The sequence below is a fragment of the Panthera uncia genome, chromosome E3 (genome assembly GCF_023721935.1).
Source record: "Panthera uncia isolate 11264 chromosome E3, Puncia_PCG_1.0, whole genome shotgun sequence".
NCBI classification, from domain to species: Eukaryota; Metazoa; Chordata; class Mammalia; order Carnivora; family Felidae; genus Panthera; species Panthera uncia.
The window spans coordinates 1,880,601-1,899,518 of NC_064815.1; the positions used below are offsets into that span (position 1 = coordinate 1,880,601).

An 18,918-nucleotide genomic window follows, 5' to 3' on the forward strand; every position below is an offset into this window, starting at 1 on the left:
CTTCCTACAACCCCTCCAGTAACCCTCTGTTTATCCTCCATATTTAAGACTCTCTTCTGTTTTGTCCCCCTCCCTGTTTTTATATTATTTTTGTTTCCCTTCCCTTATGTTCACCTGTTTTGTCTCTTAAAGTCCTCATGTGAGTGAAGTCTTATGATGTTTGTCTTTCGAGGACTAATTTCACTTAGCATAATACCCTCCAATTCCATCCATGTAGTTGCACATGGCAAGATTTCATTCTTTTTGATTGCCGAGTAATACTCCATTGTACGTGTGTGTGTGTGTGTGTGTGTGTGTGTCTGTGTGTGTGTCTGTGTGTACGTGTACCACATCTTCTTTATCCATTCATCCATTGACGGACATTTGGTCTCTTTTCCATACTTTGGCTGTTGTCGATAGTACTGCTATAAACATTGGGGTGCATGACCTCACTCCACTTAAGCGCCCTCTTTCATAGAGTAAACTGTGCTTTCCTGAGCACCTACTTTGTGGAGGGGGAGAGGCACCAGGACTTGATGCTGGGAGTGCAGCAGGGAATGACCCAAGCCCTGCCCTCAGGGAGCCCGTGGTCCAGGAGGGAGACAGGCTGGAGCTCCCAGTGGCACCCCCACCACGGGCATTCTGGCCCCCTTCATCGGCCCCCTGCATCACTTGTTCGCCTCCGGCTCCTCCCACCCGGGCTCCCTGGCTTTGCTCTGCACACCTTCCCCCTGCTTCTCTCCCCCAAAGCCAAGGGGATCTTTTGAAAATGCATATCATGTCAGTGCCCTGATGTAGACCCTCCAGTGATTCCCTCTTGCTCTTAGAATACAATCAACTCTTTAGCCTGGCCCGTGTGGCCCAGCCTGACCCAGCCCTTGCCTATGTGTCCACACTGATCTTTCTCTGCTCCTTTCCGTCTTTTATGCGCTGCATGCACTTCCTCCCTCAGTGCCTTGGCTCTCACCGGTTTTCCACCCAGAAGGTTCTTCCCTCCCAGCCCTGACTCCACATGTCACCTCACACAGGTCCTCCCTGACCACCCTCCCTGGCTTTGATTTCCCTGTATTAGCCTGTCCTTGGGTGCAGTGCTCCCCTTTCTTTTTTTTTTATGTTTATTTATTTTTGAGAGAGACAGAAACAGAATGCAAGTGCATTGGGGCAGAGAGAGAGGGAGACGCAGAAGCAGAAGCAGACTCCAGCTCCAAGCTGTCAGCACAGAGCCCAACGTGGGGCTTGAATTCACTAACTGTAAGATCATGACCTGAGCCGAAGTCGGATGCTCATCTGACTGAGCCACCAAGGTGCCTCTGTGGTGCTCCCCTTTCTTTGTGTCCCGTGTGGATCCTGAACTCAGGAGCCTGGGACTCAGATCGGTGACTGGCCTGGGGTCAGACAGCCTGGGGTGCACCCCTGCCTCCAGCCCCCCTCTCTGGAACCTGTGCTCTTACTGAAACTTGTCCCAGTAACTCTTTAGCCACCAGATGGGGACGGCTACTTGGTGTCCTTGTCCCATCCTCCAGATTTTTTTTTTTTTAATGTGTATTTATTTTTGAGAGAGAGACTGTCCCACAGTCAGGGGAGGGGCAGAGAGAGAGGGAGACACAGAATCCGAAGCAGGCTCCAGGCTCTGAGCTGTCAGCACAGAGCCTGACGTGGGGCTCAAACGCATAAACCATGAGATGATGACCTGAGCCAAAGTCGGACACTTAACCAGCAGAGTCACCCAAGCCCCCCACCCCCATCCTCCAGATCTCAAGAGGTGGAACAGTGTAGTGTGAAGGGCAGCAGTTTAGGAATGAGCAGACTCCGGGTTTGAGTCTTGCCTCAGCCATGTCCAAAGCTGTGGGGCCTTGTCAACCCACTTAATTTCTCTAAGCCTCAGTTTCCCCATTTGAAAAATGGAGCTGGTGCCACTATCCTCATAGCAACAGGGAGGGCTAAGATAATGAGAGCTAAGTGTTTTCATGGGAGACGCTCATCACGTGGTAGCTGCTCTCAGTGGCCCCAGCATCTGGGCTGGGTCCAGCGGGCCTTTGCTGCGGGCATTAGGATGCCTCCATCTGGCGTTTAAAACTCTGGGTGGAAATAAGATTTTCTGGAAGGAGGAGGAGACAGCTTGGAGACACTCTCCTTTTGTGTTCGTCTTGCCTTTCAGTTTTCCTGTCCCAGTTCAAGCTTCTGTGGAACCGAGACTCTTGGACAGACTCAGGGGCCGAGGGTGATGGTCGTGGCGCTCTTCTTGCCGAGGAGACGCCGCCATCCGGGCCGGGCAGTGCCAGGCCCCCTCCGGGGAGCGGCCACAGTGACGCCACCAGCCAGGTGGGGCTGGGAACTCGGCTGGACGAAGACGGGGATTTGGACGTGGAGAGGAGACCACCGACTGCTTCGGACCCCAAGCCAGCAGGGCCTCCGAGAGACAAGGTACATCCCACGATTCTAACGCAGGAGGAAGAGGACCCACTGGCAGATGGAGCACGAGAGAGCAGCCCCCGGGATATCGTCAGAATAGGTAAATGCAGGTCCGGTTTGCGCTGTGGGTCGCACCGCAGTGCTGATCACGGCCCAGGGTGTGGGCCGTGTGGGGGGGGCTCTGTGTGCAGGCCCAAGTCTGGGTGCAGTAGGACCAGACAAGGGACCAGAGCCAGCTCCGCAGAAACTGAGAGCAGGTGGTGCCGCTGCCAGTAGGGGGAGCTGTTCAGGACACACAGGTCCCCTCCCCACTGCCCCCAGTGTACAGTCCAGGCCACTGGGCGTAGCTCGCAAGGCACTGCACACCCTTCTATGCGCTTTCTCGCTGCGGGCCTCTGCTGTGCTCCACCTGCCTCTTGGAGAGCCTGCCCCCAGCCTTTGCTTTCTTAACACATTGCTAGTTGTTATATGTATCAGCTTAGCCATCGCCTCCTCCAGGGAGCCCTGCTTTTACCCCTCTTGCGTCGATGTTCTGATACAACTCAGTGTGCTGGGGCCATGGGTCAGGGTAGAGTTTGTGGAAAACTTGGCCAGCAACAGGGAGCCATGGGAGATGCTGGAGCTGGAGCATGGCAGGGGGGAGAAGGAGGTGGACCAGAATTAATCTGGAGGAGGCTTGTGGGCTAATCAGACGGCCTGGGAGCTAGAGGCCAGCTGGGAAAGGGGAGGCGGTGACATGGCAGGAGAAGGGAAGGAATGAGTTCTGGCAGACGTGCAGGGCAGCATCACGTGGTCACCGCTGGGCACAGGGGCTTGATGACACCAGGATTTCAGATCTTGGAAGTGGGCACATTAGAAACGCCAGGAGCAGTAGGGAGCTGGGGCCGGAAGTGAGCCACTGATGTTAAACACCTGTTGTGTTTAGACATTTTATCTGCATCACTTCGTAAAAAGGAGTCTTGACAGCCCTGCTCTGAGGGTCAGGGGGAGTGTACACATAGGAGGTGACAAGCTGAGGCCATGCAGCTGGGGGGCAGTGAGGAGGTTCTGAATCCACATCGTCCACCTCCACAGCCAGGACTCTTGCCACCCCGACACTGCTTGTTTTGGGGGAAAAGAACTCTGAGTTGAGTCTGTTCATTGAGATCCAGGGTCCCACAACCCCTGGCAATGGTGCAGGTTGGGGCCGGAGGGTCACTTAGGGCCCTCTCGGAAGCAGAGCAGCTCTTCTCCATCCGCGCAGCCATACGACTCATAGTTGCTGAGTGTCTGCTTGGTACGAGGCCGACTGTTCTAGACCGTTCCGTTGGGGGTGATGTGTAATTCACACCAGAACCCTACTCCATGTTTTCCATGGATTACCTCTATTCTTCACAGCCTTTCCAGGGGTGAGCATGCTCATTTCACAGATGTGAGATTTGAGGCTCAGAGAGGTTGAGGAACTTGCCCCAGGTCACACAGCCAGTCAGTGGCAGGATGACGATTCACACTTAGGTCTGTCTACACCACAGCCTATGTTCTTACTCAATGTCACTTGATCCAAACATTGGGAAGTTCTGTTCTGGGGAGCTGTTGGCAGGGAGGTTGGGGGGAATGCTACGATGCCTCATTTTGCTCTCACTCGTCACTTAATTGGCTTCCCTGAGCAGAGAGTGGCCGACTTGGTTGTTCATACTGAGGGTTCGGCCTCTGGCGTGTGTGTGTGTTTAACATGCTGAGAATTTACCATCTTGCAAACTGAGAACAAAGTCCCACAGCTAAGGGCCAGTGTATGGCCAGGTTCCCGGCCAGTGCATCTCACGGACCTCATGGCGGGGTCCCTTCCTTTCAGCAAGCGTCATTCAATCCTACCTGCCCCGAGGGAGGGGAGTGCAAGGCAATTAGATTAGCTTCCAGCAGTAACCTCTTGTTCCAACTGTGACGTAAGGGACCAGGTCTTGGAATCTGGCAACCGGCAGAGCTGGGCTTTGACCCCCCACCACCCTCACAAGCCCGGTGATCTTTTTGACAAGTGTCTTGCACACCCAGAGCCTGTTTTTGCACCTATAAAACAGAGTCCAGGATACTGCCTTTTGATGATAATGTAATAAATAATGCCCAGTAAGTGTCTGTACGGGGCCTGGTACAGAGCAGATGCTAAGCTGATGTCGGTCTCCTGACCACCCTTTTCCTCCGAGCCATAAACCAAGTCATTTTTTTCAGGGTGTGGACGCATCTGAGAAGCCGATTAAAAAATACGGAAAGAGAATGGTTTCCAGGTCATTTCAAGGGATTGTCAAAAACTTAAAAACTTTATCCATGGACCTGCTAGGAATCCACAGACCCAAGGTTCAAAGTAAATTATGGCCATTTTCTCTGCTTTATAGATAAACTGAGACCCAAAGAGAAGAGGAAGAGGCAGGGCTGGAACTCAGGCTGCAGCTTCTGACGCCCGTGCCTCTTCCCTTGGCCATGTTCCCTTAATCTCTCCAAACTCTATTTCCTCATCTGTAAGATGGATGTAACCACTTCTAGTTGTGAAGAACGAGGAGATGGCTCGCAAAGAGCTCTTAGCACAGTGCCTGGTCACATCGTTAGCTTTAGTCCCTGGGGTCTGCTCTGAGTGCAGGGAGGGAGGCTGGCTGAGAGAGAGGGAGGTTCCCACAGGTCCAGAGACATAGACGAGACTCTGAGACTTTGTCTCAGCCCATCTGCTAAGCCCAGTTTCTCATGGGCATAGTGCTCAGCATGGGAGGAGGCCCATGGGAGGAAAGACGGGCCGCACCCAGGGGATGGTGCATGGTGGGGGTGCGAAGACTGGGGAGGGGGCAGGCTGGGGGCAGCCGACACCGAGGGTCTGGAGCAGGGCTGCAGAAACAGGACCCCAGGGAAGCCTCTTCCCTGCCACTCTCAGTTCCAGGTTCTTCAGCCTGCCAGAGGGGTCCCCCTGCCCATTGTTCTTTACACCGCATCCCTGGGCACCCTTTTGGGTCCAACCGCACGCCCGCCACTTACTAGCTCTGACCTCAGGCCGTCTGCTTCGCCTCTGTCAGCCTCCTTTCCTCATCTGTGAGATAGCACCCAAGCCCATTCCCCTGGTGGTTTTGAGGGTGAGATGAGAGATTGCCCTCAGAGCGTTTGGCATGGTGCCCGGTTCGGAGAAAAGGTGCTTTTTCCATAACTTTTACAACCACAGTGCTGCGCATTGGCCTCAGTGTGTTCGTCTGTAGGTGGGGTGGTGATGGCTACTTCACAGGGCTGTTGTCAGGATCAGGTACAACCTCGGTGGCCCCTGGCCTGGCTCAGGGGGCATCTGTCCAGTCAGTGTTCAGTGAAGGGACTCTGTTGTTGGTGGGTGGGTACGTGTTGGGCTTTGGTGGCCTGAAGTCCTGAAGGGTGCGTGTCGGGGCTAGACGTGGCCTCTCCCGAACCACCAGTATCCTGTCCAGCCAAGGTGCCACCAGGCAGCGCATCAGTCATGCGTTCAGGGATCAGATTTTAAGTCTGCATGTCAGGCAAAAATCTTGGGTCAGATTTACCGTGGAGAAGCCCACAGAGCAGCGGCCCCGATTCTCAGGAGGAGCTCACACGACCGGTCTCTCCCCTGGCCCGGGGACAGGTGGCTGCCGCTTTGATTGAGCACGAGAGAGGTTGCCTTCTGTTCTGGACCCCGCTCGTATGCACGGCTCTCGGCTTTCACGGGACTCCCTGAGATGCCGGCACTCAGAGCGCGGGGACCCCCTCGCTTCCTCGGGCAGACCCTCACGGAGGGCGCGTGGGGACACATCCCCGTGGGCCTCAGTCCCTGCTCCTGTTGTGAGTGTGTGGTCTGATCTGTGCAAGGCTGGCGGTCATACGGAGCTGCCCCACTGTGTGCATGCCCCCCTGCGCGCGTGCCGTGTGCATTTTCCTCTGGTGGCTGTCACCATCTTGCTTAGAAATATGGCAGCCGCGGGGCACCTGGGTGGCTCAGTTGGTTAAGCGTCCAGCTTCAGCTCAAGTCATGATCTTGCCATCTGGGAGTCGGGCTCTGTGCTGACAGCTCAGAGCCTGAGGCTGCTTCGGATTCTGTGTCTCCCTCTCTCTCTGCCCCTCCCCCACTCACACTCTGTCTCTCTGTCTCTGAAAAATGAATAAACCTGAAAAAAAAATTTTAAGAAATACGACAGCCAGCTCTGATTAACAGCAAGGGTATTTGCCATTTTCCTTTTGCCCTTTGGTCTCATATTTCTGTTCTCTCCCCCTCGCCCCCGTACCTCCACCGACTTTAGCTGAATATAGTTTGCGCTTGAGAAGACTTCTTATCATAGTTCAGCTAAGAAAGGATATAAGCTCCAAGTTACATTGTTGACTTCTGGTGTGGTTGTAAGTGTAAGAAAATACTTGGAGGGGCGCCTGGGTGGCTCAGTCGGTTAAGCGGCCGACTTCGGCTCAGGGCATGATCTCGCGGTCCATGAGTTTGAGCCCCACGTCGGGCTCTGTGCTGACAGCTCAGAGCCTGGAGCCTGTTTCAGATTCTGTGTCTCCCTCTCTCTCTGCCCCTCCCCCGCTCGTGCTCGCTCTCTCTCTCTCTCTCTCTCTCCCCCTGAAAAATAAATAAATTTTTAAAAATTTAAAAATTAATGGGGCGCCTGGGTGGCCCAGTCGGTTAAGCGGCCGACTTCGGCTCAGGGCATGATCTCGCGGTCCGTGGGTTCGAGCCCCGCGTCGGGCTCTGTGCTGACAGCTCTGAGCCTGGAGCCTGTTTCAGATTTTGTGTCTCCCTCTCTCTCTGCCCCTCCCCCGCTTGTGCTCGCTCTCTCTCTCTCTCTCTCTCTCTCCCCCTGAAAAATAAATAATTTTTAAAAATTTAAAAATTAGTGGGGCGCCTGGGTGGCTCAGTCGGTTAAGCGGCCGACTTCGGCTCAGGGCATGATCTTGCGGTCCGTGGGTTCGAGCCCCGCGTCGGGCTCTGTGCTGACAGCTCGGAGCCTGGAGCCTGTTTCAGATTCTGTGTCTCCCTCTTTCTCTGACCCTCCCCTGTTCATGCTCTCTCTCTGTCTCAAAAATAAATAAATGTTAAAAAAAATTTAAAAAAGAGAAAAAAGAAAATACTTGGAATGCGTTGTGACTCCTACCAGCTTACAGTTGATCAGGACAACAGGAGTATGTTGTAATGTAACATGCAGTTATCGAGCATCATGAAGTGCCGTGTGCGTGTTTGACGAGGTGGGCCCACGACCCACGGTGACCCTAGTCTTCAGGCTGTGGGTCCGAGACACCCGGTTTTCTGAGCAGCCTCAGGGCCTGCACTGTGAGTGATGCTCACCCACCCGCTTCCGCCCCGACTGCTGCGTGGCCTGTGTTTCTGCCACTCTCTGGAACACCCGACTTCAGTGCCCATCTGGCCGTGTTTGCAGATGCCATGCGCCTCGTCTGTCTGTGTTCTGTCCATCTGCATTTTCACAGTGGCCCTTTCTCTTTTGGTCTCCATCCTGTCCAGAGCACACCATGGCCACCCCCCTGGAGGATGTTGGCAAGCAGGTGGGTAGGCCCCATCCACTTCCTGTGGCCCTGTGGGGTCTCCCCGGAGCCTCACGTCACCTGTCATTCCTGGTCCGTGTCTCCTCCAGGTGTGGCGGGGCGCCCTGCTCCTGGCAGACTACATCCTCTTTCAGCGGGACCTCTTCCAGGGCCGCACCGTGCTGGAGCTCGGGGCGGGCACGGGGCTGGCCAGCATCATCGCAGCCACCGTGGCACGCACGGTATATTGTACAGGTAAGCCCGCCACCTCGGGCTGTGGGGACGTCGTCTCTTCGCAGGGAGCGTGCTATCAGAAAGGGAGGAGCCGCTGGGAATTGGGCCTTGGCCGCTGTTGATTTTGCCATCCCGTTCTGCTGCTTTCTCCGGCCACACCCACAGTGCAGGACCCCTCACTCCAGGAGGCACCGGCTACCCCCCTGAAAGCTCCTCTCACACCCCATCACCCTGGGAAAGAGCAGACATGTCAGAAAACTGCGAGGAGCATGGTTTTTATAAGGCTTGAAAACAGGTTTATCGTTTTTTTCTCAGTTGTAGAAATCTTGCCTACGTGTTGTGGAAGCTTTCTAGGGCAGCAGATACAATTTACTCATTTTGTTACCAACCCCAGATCCATTCAACAGTGTGCAATTTATGGAGCTCTGGCCGGCAATATGCCAGACAGGGTCTTAGATGCAGGAGATCCAGGAGCGAATAGAACAGATGAAGTTGCTGTCTGCAGGGAGCTTTGCGATCGATCATTACACAGTTTTTTCCCTTGTGGTTTGTTTGTTTGTTTGTTTGTTTGTTTGTTTGGAGCGTACCTACTCCCAGACAGTAGCTGAGATCAGACTGTGTATTCTGTGCTGTGTGTTGCCAAAAGTGTTGAAAAATGTTTTTCCAAGAGCATTTTCCAAACTCATTAGAAATTATTTATAAATATGACTTTTAATGACCAGGTAATATTTATCTCTGGGCATTTTGGTGGTTGCCATGCGTTTTGGTCTTTTTTGTTTGTTTGTGTTTTTCACAGTTGTCCGTTGCACCGTGGTGAGCACGTTTGTGCCCCGTTGTCTCATAGTCCTCAGGCTGGACTCCTAGAAGCAGGCGTGACCCCTTATAAGCTTTTGCTACACATTGCCAAGGGATTTCTCTTTCAGTGTTTTATCTTGCAATAATACTATACCGGCGTGGAAACTGCGAAAATATTACAGCAAATGCCGTGTAGCCCTCACTCCCCTCCCCGCAGTGATGATGTCTTACTTAACCATAGTTCGGCGATGACGCCGGCAGCTCGATGCGGGAGCAGCGCTCTCGGCTCCCCGCTGGCCCACACACCCTTTCAGAGAGTGGGAACCAGCTCGTAAGAGGGCAGTAGCTCATCAGCTAGTGTCGCTGTGGCTGACATCTTCCACGTCTGCTAGGCGGGAAGGGGCATCTGCTGCTGTGGTCTGCATCTCGTTGACGCCCGGCCACCTGCTCACGGTGCCCATCTTTTGCTTCTGAGACAGGAAAGGAAGGTTGGGGGTCGCCTGGGACGGGGCACGCCTGGCAGATACTCTGTATCAGCCACTGCCGGGAGTCTGCGGGACAGCCCCCGCCTTTGCTCCATCACTGGGTTGTGTCGGTTGCCAGCGAGCGCTTCTCAGAGTCAGGCCATAATGCCACCCGCGGGTGCTCTGCCCTGTGCCTGGTGCCCAACTGCAGGATGTGACCAAGCTGTCTTACCCCTGAGAGGGAGGTTTCCTGGCACAGAGAAGAGAGCTTGCCTCTAGACAGCACGCTGCAGTTTGCACGGCCTCTCGCGTGCTTCTGCACCTGCTTGTACCTTCACAGTGAGCCCGGGCATTCGCCAGGGAGCCGGGCACCAGTCTGTCCAGGTGGGCAGACTAAGGCTAAGGTCGGGTGGCTGGCCCCAGGTCATACACACAGCTACTGTCATGTGGGGCGCTGGGAGGGCGCCGGTGGTTCATGGAACAGAGTTTTCCACGGAGCAGAGTTGTGAGAGCTCCCTCAGCAGCTGGCAGAGGGATAATTGGGGGCCAGCCCCAGGCCTCTGGTCTACCACCACGCCCCCTCGGCCAAAGCTGCTCTCTTCTGTCCCATTTTCTGTGTCAGAATCCCACACGAGATCTATTTGGACAAGAATAAACTGCCCTAAACACTGACAAGCCGCTGGACTGGTGTGTGCAGTAGTCCCTCGAGCCAGTGGCCCAGGGAAAGGGACAGATGTGTCCCTGTGCTGAGCAGGGCACTTCCCCCACCCACAACCAGGCTCTGCGCGTTCCTTGAGTCCACAGTGAGTGATGGGACAGAGTCTGGGCGTCCAGAGCCGTAGGCCAGGCAGGCGTCTCCAAATGGCCTTCGGTGCCTTCCACACGTGCGTTCTCCTGACGCATGTTAGGGGTTTTGGTAAGTTTTGGTAAAATGCCCACACCCCGTGCCCATCAGGGATGGATGCACTGAGTGTGCCTGGGTTGTGCTGAAATGGTGAGAGACACCGCCTGGTCAGAGCAGTGGGAGGCTCGGGACGCACGACGGCCGTGACGGCGAGTCATGCACGGGAGGGCACCCACGGCTCGTTGGAACCCGCTGTGCGTCTCGATTCGTCACATCCAAACACCCGCGTCTGTGTCACACGCGCTAACTGCACTGCGAGCCCTCACCCCTTCCCTCTGGAGCGCGCACAGAGTCCGTCCCCACCAGCACCGTCAACTCTTCCCTAAGGGAAAGGTCATCGAGAAGAGCCTCAAGGGGAGCACACTGAACCGTGGCAGTGCGCACGCGGGAGACGCTCTCCTCTTCGTCTTGTGCCTCTCTGCAGTCATGCTGTCGTCCCAGCTCTCTCCAGGCAGAAACGGGGGGATGACAGTGTGGTGACGGCTGGGGTCTTATGGCCTGCCGTTCTGTTGTTCCAGATGTCGGCGCAGATCTCCTGGCCATGTGCCAGCGAAATATTGCCCTCAACGGCCACCTGACTGCCGCTGGAGGTGAGGCCCGGTGGGTCTTCCAGCTGGGGGGAGGGTTCTCTGGCAGGTGGGACAAGCACCTTGTACTGTGACACTGGGAGATGGGGTCTGGCCACTGCCCTTCTGGGCACCGCCCTGGCTTCCCAGAGCTTCACGTCTGATGACTCCGTCCTCGCGCCCTGTCCTCCTCCCCGCATCCCCTGCCATGTCCCGCTTCAGCTTGCTCCCTCCTGGACATCGCAGTGGCCCCCACCTGGTCTCCCAGCTCCTTGTGTGGCCCGCCCAAGGTGTCCTCCGGGAAGCATCTAGAGTGACGATGGAAGCCTGACCCCTTAAGTCCCCTCTGAAAAAGCTTCAAGGGTGAAGTCTGAGCCCCTCTGCCTCCCAGCCCTCGTGGGCTGGCCCCTGCCTGCTCCCCCTCCCTTTTCCACTGACTGCCTCACTGGCAAGCAGAGCACTCACGTCGTAAGTTCCTCCCTCTGCCCAGACCGTCGTCCTCCTCCCCCCACCCCTCCCCCCAACCCGCAGAATCCAGTTCATGCGACGGAAGCAGCGGCCACCCTCCCCTGACTGTATGTGCAGACCCTTCCCAAGCAGCCGGGGGCGCTCTCCCACTGTCCGGCCGCTCCAGCCCACGGGCCTCAGGCCCTCCAGGTCTTCCACTGCTGTCTGAGTGCACACCGGACCCCTCTGCTTGTCCCGGATCTCGCTGGGGTCTGGCCCTGCCGTCTGCGACGCCTGCCTCACAGGGCTCCCTCTGTTCTGGTCACCCTAGCCTGTCTGAGGCTCCCCCCCTGGCCCTTCGTGCTGCTGCCCCTAATCATGCTCAGACCTCCAGACGAGGTCCCAGCTCCCTACCAGAGCCTGGTTTCGCCTTGAACCACTGCATTTTGACCTGTGTGTGACTGGGTGACACCCTGCTGGGCCACAGGGCCTGCCTGATCCCCGTCACATTGTTTGTCGAATGCCTAGTCAGCAAGGGTGGCATGGGAGGGGCAGGTGTGACTCACCTTCTTTGGAGCCTTCCCTGACACCCCCGCCTGAACCTGAGCTCCTCTCTCCTCCTCTGCTCGGCTTGTCCTCATCACAGTGCCCTGACCCCTGCCTTGTCGGTGTGTGCCCACCCGCCAGTCTCTCCTGGGCTGCCGGTCCCCGAGGACAGGGACACGTCTCATACACCTTTGTATTCCCCATGTCCGGTGCCAGACCTGATGCTTGGCGCTCCGTGCTGGCCAAGGGATTTTGGCCAAGGGATCCGTGCTGGATGGAGGGATTTCGGCGTAGAATGGGAAGGCTTATCTTCTTCCCCGACTGTTACTAGAGTTTGGACGTTCTGCCTCGTTTTGCTCTTGCAGGCGGTGTGGTTAAGGTCAAAGAACTGGACTGGCTCCGCGACGACCTGTGCACAGGTGCGCCCCCCACCCCCGTCCCAGCGGACTCACAGCCCCTTGGCCTAGCTCCCTGTGGCCTGGGCTGAGCTGCAGGCTCCCGGCTGTGCCACAGCCCCTCGGCCCACGGCCACTTCTCTCCGTCGGCTGATGAGTGTCAGCTCCTGGCACCTTCCACCCGCTCTGTCACTCAGACTGGGAGCGTCCCCGTACAGTAGGCACAGTGGCCCCTGAGCTACAGGTGAGGCCTGGCGCTCAGGGCTGAGCACCTGCCCAGGGCTGGGAAGCAGCCTCGCACATAGCACTCTGTCCTGTCCTAAGGACAGGGCCCCCCGGTGGGGGAGTTTTCTGAATTGATCACCCAGGCTGTGTCGGACCTACATGCTTGTGTGAACTGCCTGCTGTGTGTAAAGTGTCCTTTCCCGTCAGGTGTCAGGTGGGAGAGTCATTGCGTGTCGAGGGTCTGCCCATAGCCCCAGAGCTCCCCAGCCGCCCTTGAGGGCATGTCTAGTAATGCCCACTCCAGTGTGATGCCCTGGGAGGGGAAGCACCCTCTTCAGGGCCGCACAGCAGTTCACGGGGCAGCAGTGCCCGCCCCTCGGTGGGGAGGCAGACCCCTGGCAGCCACACGTGCCGTTGCTGGGTGCAGCCCTGCCTGCTGGTGCCCGCCGTTCCCAGCTGGCCCACGGGGGAAGGGCCGTGCACAGAGTGGCCTCTCCTCTTCCACAGACCCGGAGGTCCCCTTCAGCTGGTCGCAGGAGGATGTCTCTGACCTGTACAGCCACACCACCATCCTGCTTGCGGCTGAAGGTGAGGCGTCCTGGTCGCAGCGGTGCCCCCGCCCCTCCTCCGCGGAGCCCTCCCAGCCCCCAGGCGCCCGCCGTGCCCGCCTGCGGTTTCCAGCCTGAGCACCATCGCGGGGGCACGTTTCTAGGGACTCGGTGCGGTGCCGGGGGTCCTCCCAGGGGCAGATCTGCCCGTGGTGGTGGGTTTTCCCCTCATGCCTGTTTCCTTCCCCGCAGTGTTTTACGACGATGACCTAACCGACGCTCTGTTTGAAACCCTGTCCCGCCTCGCTCACAAGCTGCAGAACGCCTGCACGGCCATTCTGTCTGTGGAGAAGCGGTGAGCTCCGCGCCCCCCTTGGAGTGCGCTCCTGTCCGCGCCGGCCCGACGCGCATGCACGGAGCCCCTGCTGTGTGCCAGCCCGTGCTGCCCTCCCACACGTGACCTTGTGTCATCCCCCGGCCCTGTGTGTACCTGCGGCCGCCCCCGCCCTGCCGGTGGAGAGGAAGGCTGAGGGGCGCCAGGGAGCCTGTCATGCTAGTCTGCGAGCAGACGAGCCCTTGAACGTAGCTGCACCATGGACGCGTGGCCACCACGCTGTCCAGGGCCTGTCTCTCTGAACGTCCCCTCCGGGACGCCATCTGTCTCCTCAGCACCCCAGGCCTCTGTCCGTCTGTCCTCCCCTGATGCAGACGGACCCCTCCACCCGGAAGCCCTGGGGCTCCCGCTGAGGGAGTGGCATTTCATGGTAGAAGCAGACACCTTTCACACGGTTTTCTCCGACCATGTTGTAGACCATAACTTGTCCTTTTTTTTTTTTAATGTGTATTTATTTTTGAGAGAGCGCAAGCGGGTGAGGGGCAGAGAGCGAGGGACAGAGGGTCGGAAGCAGGCTCCGTGCTGACAGCCGCCAGCCCGATGTGGGGCTTGAACTCACGAACCGTGAGATCATGACCTGAGCCGAAGTTGGACACGCAACCAGCTGAGCCACCCAGGGAACCCTAGTCCACAACTTTTCTGAAGGCAATTCAGGATATGTAGCAAAAGCCATAAAACCTGGGTGCCTGGCTGGCTCAGTCAGTAGAGCCTGCCACTCTTGATCTCAGGGCTGTGAGTTCCAGCTTCATGTTGGGTGCAGAGATTGCCTAAAAATAAAATCTTAAAAAAAAAAAAAGCCGTGAAACCAAACGTACTTAGTGAGCCAGCAGTCCAGCATCTAGAAATCCGCCCTATGGAAATGACCATGGCTGTGTCCACACCATCCATCTGGGCATATCGTTCATACCTAAAATGTCGAGGAGCCCCTTTGAGGCACACGTGACCACTGACAGCATGTGGATCTCATTTGGAGACTGGTTTTATAGACCACCCAGGGAGAACGCGAGACCGTCAGGAAAAGTTGAACCCCAACTGAATGTTGGAATGATAAAGAATTATCATTAAATTTGTTTTAGGTGAAACAAAGAAACAGAAGAGGCTTTATGTTTTTGAGATGCTTGTGTCCATCTTCGCGGGAGAAATGCTGTGGTGGCTGGCCTTAGCTTTTTAATAATCCATTCTGGGTGTGCGAGGGGCCTCAGCGGCTGTGAGCTGGTGGTGGTGCAAGTGGGGCCGTCCATCACACTGTTGGAAATTCTTCTTAGTAAAAGATGTGGGGAAGCAAAGGGAAAGAGGCAAAGAATTTGAGTTTCAGGTCGAATCGTGTTGCAGGTTGGGGTGGAGAAATGGCCGAGCAGCTGGGCTGGGAGGGCTCTGGAAGGACCCATTTGAAGTCGCCCTGGCCCACCCCCTCCCGGCGGCCTTCGGCGCCTACTGCCCTGAGGCCCCTGCCCTTCGTCCTTTGGTCACATATGCAGCCGTGGGCACCCCACGCACAGATTCTGTGCTGGGGAAGTGGGGAAGCCGGCAGGCGGTGTTCTGCGTCCGCCTCCTGCACCACTTTGAAGTCCAGGGCGGGGCCCGTCTGTCCGGCGGTGGTATCTCAGGCACCTGACTCAACTTTCCTGAGCCCCGGTTCCCACATCTGTGAAGTGGAACCACCTCCCGGGCTCCCCTGTGGATTCGGGAAGGAAGCGTGCCCAGTGCTCAGCACCAGTAGGCGCGCGGTGAAGATCCACCGGTGGGGAGTGCGGTCGGGGAGGCGGCGGGAAGGCGAGGCGTGTGTGTGTCACCTGCCTGTTTGCAGGCTGAACTTCACACTCAGACACCTGGACGTCACATGCGAGGCGTACGACCACTTCCGCTCCTGGCTGCGGCGGCTGGAGGGGCTGGCTGACGGCCGGCTGCGCTTCGCGGTGGAACGGGTGGAGGCCTCCTTCCCGCAGCTCCTGGTTTACGAGCGCATCCAGCAGCTGGTAGGTGCGGGATGTCACTGCCGTGCGCGACACCGCGGACCCAGGGCCCCCACACGCGGGCGCCGCACCCCGGTGCTGCCGGGGCAGAGGGGCGGCTGGCACCAAAGACGGCGGTGGGGTCTCCCCATCCTGAGGGGCCACCGTGTCTGCACGTGGGCCCGCGGGCCGTCTGTCGCCCTGGACTTACAGGGTGCTCTTTCCCTGCGGGCAGTTCCTGCTGCGGAGGAAGTGGGCCAAGCACAGGAGGCGGCTGGGGTGCAGGAAGTCCGCCGGGGGCACGTGGTGGGGTTCTCGATGCAGGAGCCCCAGTGCTGGAGGCCACACCTTCGCCATGGACATGGGCTGGCCTCCCGGACTGGGCAGGCTTGTCTAATGGCCAGTGGCCCTTCCGACCAGGCCCGCTGGGTCCATCAGACCAGGCCTCTGAGGAAGCCTCCCAGTAGCGGTACACGGGCCGGGTACCAGGCCGAGCTCCTTCCTCCCCGGCCTCAGTTGATGCCGAGACCAGGTAAGTCACCCCACCAGGCAGCCACGGAGCTGGGGCCCGGCCGCTTCCCGTTACAGCTTTAAACCCCCCTCATGGAGGAAATCTGAGAAGTCAAAATTACCCTTGATAATAATCACTTACGTAACTGGGAGCTGCAGTCCAAAGGTCTGGGACTAATGTCTTTTGTTCTCCTTGCCTGTTGGCTGTGGGTGCCCCTTCTCCGGGTGCGTGGAGACCAGGTGGAGTTCTGAGGAGGACAGGGGGGAGGAGGGCCAACAGGGAGCCCGCCCAGCAAGCACGGCGCTGAATCCGTGTGGTTGCCGCACGCGAGGAGCCACCTTGTGTTTCTGGCTCCGCTGCCTCCGGGCCGCCCCCCCCAGACGGCCAACCGTCCTCTGCCGCCACCAGGAGCTGGTGTGTGTTTGCACCTTCTCCACCTGCTCGCGGCAGGAGAGGCACACGGCCCGGAAAGTCAGCGGCCACGGGGCATGGCACTTAAGAGCTCCCCAGACAGGAAAGCGGTGGCTGGCTGACCCTCTTCTGGCCCATCTTGATTGCGTGACGTCCTCTCGTCCGTCCAGCTCCTCGCTCTCCCGTGGCGAGGCAGAGCGACAGAATCAGGAGGCGCTCCCCACCCTTGGGGCAGCTCGTGTGCTGTGTGCTGTCCTCCGTGGTGAATCACTTGCCTCTCTGACGTCGCGAGGTCTCCTTTGCGCCACTCAGGAACCCCCGCTTTCTCTGTTTGCTGCAGGAGCTCTGGAAGATCTTTGTGGAACCGGTGATGTGACCCACCGCATCCCCAAGCACGGCTTCTCGACTGTTCTTAGAGTACATCTCTAATAAAATCAAAAGCTCACAAAGTGATGTGCTTGAGATTTTATCGTTTTAAAAATGTGGCAGGTGTACGTTACAGGCCTCAAGACTGTTTTCTGGGGGCCGTTGCTGCCTCCCAGCAGCAGCCGGAGAGCGTTCTTGCTCTGGGCTGGAAGTCGTGTCATTGCCCGTGTTTTCCGTGCCATGATCTGCACCACAGCCTTCCCTCCCACAGCCCAGCTCCTTCCCCTCCTGCCCTGGGGCTCCCTGCTCAGCTTCTATCACAGGAGCACATCTCCGTCTGATTTTTTATGTTTTTCTCTTTGGCCCTCCTGTCTCCACCCCTTCCTGTTGCTTTACAACCTTTCCCACCATCTCCCCCTCCTCCTCCTTCCGGTCCGGTCCCACTTCCTGCTGCCTGGGCCCTCCCTGCACATCCCGTTCCCGTATTGCTGCTCCTGCAGGCCTGGACCCCAGGCCCAGCATGTGCGCCTCCCTGCCTGCCCCACAGCCCAGATTGCTCCTGGCATCTCTCCGGCTCCATTCGGACACCAGATTAACTCACCTCATCCTCCCAGCCAGGACGTGACATTAGTAGTCTGGTTACATCCACCGAACAGTTGAGAAGACATCGGCTCTAAACAAAAAGTCCACAGGTCAGAGCCCGGTCTGGCTTAAATATCCACATATTTCTGGCACACAGTCTGGCCCAAAGTAGGTACTCAACACAAACCGTTGAATGAACAATTAATAGGAACTGTGGCTGGGGAGAGGGTTTCCCAGTTGCAGACATTGTTACCTCCAGGGGCCCTTGGCAGTGTTTGCAAAGGTTTTGGTGGTCACAACTCCGGGAGGTGGGTGCTACCCACCCACAGGGTGCTACCCACCCTGTTAGCAGCAGGGATGCTGCTAACATCCTGTAATGCACAGGACGGCCCCCAGGGCGGCAGCGCTGAGGGTCAGAGATCTGGATCAGGGAGAATGTTAGCTTGTTTAGGAAAAAAAGACGGATCTCAGCTGAATGTGCAATGAATGAGTCTCACCCTCCCCTCTGGGAGCGGGAAGGAGATTCACATGCATCATCTCTAAGCCTTACAAAGACCCTAGAGGGCAGGAGTGATCCCCACTTGACATGAGAAGTCTGGAGTTCAGAGCAGTTAAGCCACCTTCCCGACATCACAGAGCTGCCAAATGGCAGCGTCGGGCTCGGAGCCCACACTCTCCACGCTTTCCCGCAGCAGGTTTCCCCAGCCACCGGTGGCAGCAGCCCCAGCCCCAGGCCTGACGCGGATTCTGCTCCTTGACAAGACCCTGGTGCTTTGTGTGCGGTGAGTGGTTCAAGATGCATAGCCTTTGAGCTCTTCCCATTTCCCGAGGTTCCGACACAAAACCCTCCCTGATAAAATTGCCGTAATTAAACAGAGTCGCGAATCACAACAGGATACGTGAATCATGAGTCCTCAAAACAGAGCCCCACGAGACCGAGCCCCCAGCTGGCCCCGTGTCAGCCCTAACTGACGTTTTCCCAGCCCTTGTGGGGACAAGCCCATAAATGTAAGCGGCACCAAGCAATAGAGTCATCGCTCCTTTCACCTGGCACATTAGGGCGAGAAAGCACTCCGCCTGAAAGCTTCCTCTAAGTGGGGCCTGGAATTAATCTTGATCGGCTATAATTCAAAGCATCGTCAGATTTTCACTTCTCGGAGTCAAAATTCACCCTTCTCACCCTGTTTTTATAGCTTTGCTTGAACCTCTAAGAGCTTGTTTGGCAGCAATATTTCAGAATCATGAAAACATCGAGATGTTCTGCTAGGGAAGTAATCTAGATAGACCTTTGGAGTTGTCTGTTTGTTTACTTATCTATTTATTTTGCACATTCTAACATTTCCAGAGAATATACGGCCCCAGGGTGGGGACTTGGTTGTTCAAGCCTGCACGGAAAAGATTTGCTAAAACCAACAAACGTGGCCCCCTCGGTTCTCAAACTACCGTGTACACAAGTCACCCGGGATTTTGCCAACATGCAGATTCTGACTCCGGTCCTCCTGGACCTTAGCAAGCCACCAGGTGACCCTGGTACCGCTGGTCCAGCCACCACTGTGGGGAGTGGGGCTGGGACGCGCCGTTCCTGGTTAGGAGCACAAACTCGGGCTGGGAAGGCCCAGGTTCTGATCCTGGCTCTGCCCCCCAGACCAGCCAGACAACCTTGGATGAGTGGCCTAGCCTCTCTGAACCTCAGTTTCCTCATCTGT

The 18,918-nt window shown here is 57.0% G+C and overlaps 1 protein-coding gene across 1 annotated transcript in view; it reads left to right on the top strand.

Moving 5' to 3' along the window:
* Positions 1-16,729, top strand: part of METTL22 (methyltransferase 22, Kin17 lysine) — a 141,198-nt gene extending 124,469 nt beyond the window's left edge. The window contains exons 2-10 of the mRNA XM_049639356.1: positions 2,032-2,491; positions 7,853-7,893; positions 7,983-8,127; positions 10,788-10,859; positions 12,194-12,247; positions 12,956-13,036; positions 13,249-13,351; positions 15,198-15,366; positions 16,605-16,729. Of these exons, the coding sequence (XP_049495313.1) occupies positions 2,032-2,491; positions 7,853-7,893; positions 7,983-8,127; positions 10,788-10,859; positions 12,194-12,247; positions 12,956-13,036; positions 13,249-13,351; positions 15,198-15,366; positions 16,605-16,640 (1,161 nt within the window). The 3' untranslated portion in view covers positions 16,641-16,729. The remainder of the gene's footprint in view (positions 1-2,031; positions 2,492-7,852; positions 7,894-7,982; positions 8,128-10,787; positions 10,860-12,193; positions 12,248-12,955; positions 13,037-13,248; positions 13,352-15,197; positions 15,367-16,604) is intronic.
* The last annotated feature ends 2,189 nt before the right edge of the window (positions 16,730-18,918 follow it).